This window comes from Chondrus crispus, genomic scaffold, assembly GCF_000350225.1.
Source record: "Chondrus crispus Stackhouse genomic scaffold, scaffold_16, whole genome shotgun sequence".
NCBI lineage: Eukaryota > Rhodophyta > Florideophyceae > Gigartinales > Gigartinaceae > Chondrus > Chondrus crispus.
Window position 1 is genome coordinate 130,255 of NW_005179046.1, and position 2,577 is coordinate 132,831.

General features: G+C 58.3%; 1 protein-coding gene across 1 annotated transcript; it reads left to right on the top strand.

The window, feature by feature from the left end:
• Window positions 1-68: 68 nt before the first annotated feature.
• Window positions 69-1,019, top strand: CHC_T00002880001 (hypothetical protein). Its single transcript, XM_005714277.1, has one exon. The coding sequence runs from the start codon at window positions 69-71 to the stop codon at window positions 1,017-1,019; it is 951 nt and encodes a 316-aa protein (XP_005714334.1).
• The last annotated feature ends 1,558 nt before the right edge of the window (window positions 1,020-2,577 follow it).

Genomic DNA, 2,577 nt, shown 5'->3' on the forward strand with positions numbered 1-2,577 from the left:
TCGACCTCCTCTGCTTCCTGCTCGCCGGCGTCACGGCCGACAAGATCCCCACCGCTGAGGTCGCTTTCATGTTCAGCGAGTGGACCGCCACCACCGCCGCCTCAACCCACTCCGACTCCGTGCTGGAGCACCCCGTCGGCGGCGCCGCGGGCATTGTCGACGCCCTCGTGCACGCCGTGCAACGCAACGCCTCGGTCGTGCGCACCAGCGCGCCTGTCGATAAAATCTTGGTCGAGGGCGCGGGGGACGCGCGGAGGGCGGTTGGTGTCAGGTTGAAGTCCGGGGAGAAGGTCATGGCGAAGGAGGGCGTGATTAGCAACGTGTCCTCGTTGGACTTCCCCTCGCTTTTCTCGGACGAGGCGCGCGAGCCCACGGCGGCCAAGTCGGCCGACACGCCCATGTGCCCGTCGTTCATGCACCTGCACCTGGCCATCGAGCTGACTCCGGCGGTGCGCGCCAAGATCCCCTACGCGCTCGAGGCCAACTACGTGTCGGTCGAGGACTGGTCGCGCGGGATCGCGTCGCCGGACAACGTCGTGCTGGTGTCCGTGCCGACGGTGCTGGAGCCGGGGCGCGCGCCGGACGGCTTCGCCGTCGTGCACGCGTACACGCCCGCGACGGAGCCGTACGCGGCGTGGGCCGGGCTGCGGCCCGGCACCGCGGCGTACGACGCGAAGAAGGCCGAGCGCAGTGCCGTGCTGTGGCGCGCGGTCGCCAGGATCTTCGGCCAGGACGTGCGCGACCTGGCGCACGTCAAGCTCGTCGGTACGCCCCGCACGCATGAGCGGTTCCTCAACAGGAAGTTCGGCTCGTACGGGCCCATGGTCGACGCGGCGCAGTCGCCGCTCACGCTGCCGCTCCCGCAGAGTACCACGGCGATTCACGGCGTTTGGAGCGTGGGCGATAGCGCGTTTCCGGGTATCGGGGTCCCCGCGACGGCGGCATCAGCGTGGCTTGCGGCTAATGCGTTTGGGGATGTGAGGGAGCATGCGGCGATTTTGAAAAACATCGGCTTGTAGATTTTGGGCCCCGGCGCGTCCCATGCCGCCTTTGGAGAATAGAGCTGCGCTGCGGTCCAGGTGACAATACCCCAGCGTTCAACACCGCACCGCATTACCGGAAGGGACACTGTTCTGTGCTGAACTTGCTCTGAAGGTGGACCAGGTACGAAGTGTGGAAAAAATTTTTATGGTCCGTGACCCTGCCCCCCCCCCCCCTTCATCCCCCGCGCCCAGCAGTGCCGCGTGCGACAGTATTGAGGACAAAATGCAAGGCGACGTCCGCTCCTGTGGTCGGTGCGCGGAGCACGGACTGTTCAGAAGGGAGTGCCGATTCCGGTCACAGCTTCCTGTGATTTGGACACTAGAGCGGTGTGGCAGTACAATAGATCTGACCGTCAGTTGCCCGAATTCTGGAACATTTTGTACTTGTACAAGAATGTGTAGTCTTTGCCTGGAAGACCTACTCTTCCTGTCGCACAGTAGCGCTGCCTGCAGTTTCACCATTTCTGGTGGAGGACTGTGTGGAACCCCGCGATACCAAATATCACTCAAGATGCACAGTGTGCTGTAGCCAATCATTTATTCACTCTCATCATCCAGTGTGGTGGTATTGTTTGTTGTTCGGTTATATGCAACGGACTGCCGGACAGAACTACAGCAGTCCGTTGAATTCCAGTCCCAGGCACAATTGATCAACGCCTCACGGCCAACACTTCCATGAATGCCCCTCTTTTTCGGACCTATCCGCCATTGGCAGTTCTGCCATTGGCGGTTCTGCCATGGCAACACCCTCATCAAACTCCTGCACTTTTTCCATGCCTTGGGGCACACTTGTGCCAATATGTCCTTCTCCGTTCTCGTCCAGCCACTTCACTGCAGAAATACACCCGTCATCCACAAATAAGTAAGGCCAGGTAGTCGGTTTCAGGTTGACTTTTTCAATGATCAGTAAGTTCACTATTGCCTGAGGGTTTCCCTTTAGGAACATGCCCATAAGCAAACAGACCAGGAGAATGACCCCCGCAATAATAGGTAGATACATAATCCGTAGCTTGGTGGAAGAGAACGAACCGACGATTACTCCACGTTTCTCAACAAATTCTTCTTCTTCAAGGGTTTGCACCACACCCAACGTGCTGTTACCACCAACGAATCCTGTCGCTTCCGCAGCAGCAAGCCCCAGTTCCACCACATCAAGATTACTACACCCGCTGAACGACCGTATGTTTGGATCCGAAAGAATGCAGTTCATCGCAGCGGCCCCGTCTAAGAATGCTTGCATGAACACCTCATTGACATTGTCGTCGAGCTTAGTAGCTAGTTTCTCTTCAAATATGTGCGCAAACTGAATTGTGGACTTGACCGTAGCCCCTGCTGCCGTATACTTGACGATGAGGGTGCTACCCCCACGTACAAATTCATAGTCAACGTTCCCACTCAGAGGCTCCTGGTTCGTAGGTGTCACAGAAACGCACGACGAAAAGACACCACCCAGTTGTTCTCTGCGCTTCTCGGGCGTTGAAATAAGGCAATTTCCAATTCGGACCCTCGTCAGGCCATCTTGTGCGTACTTGAC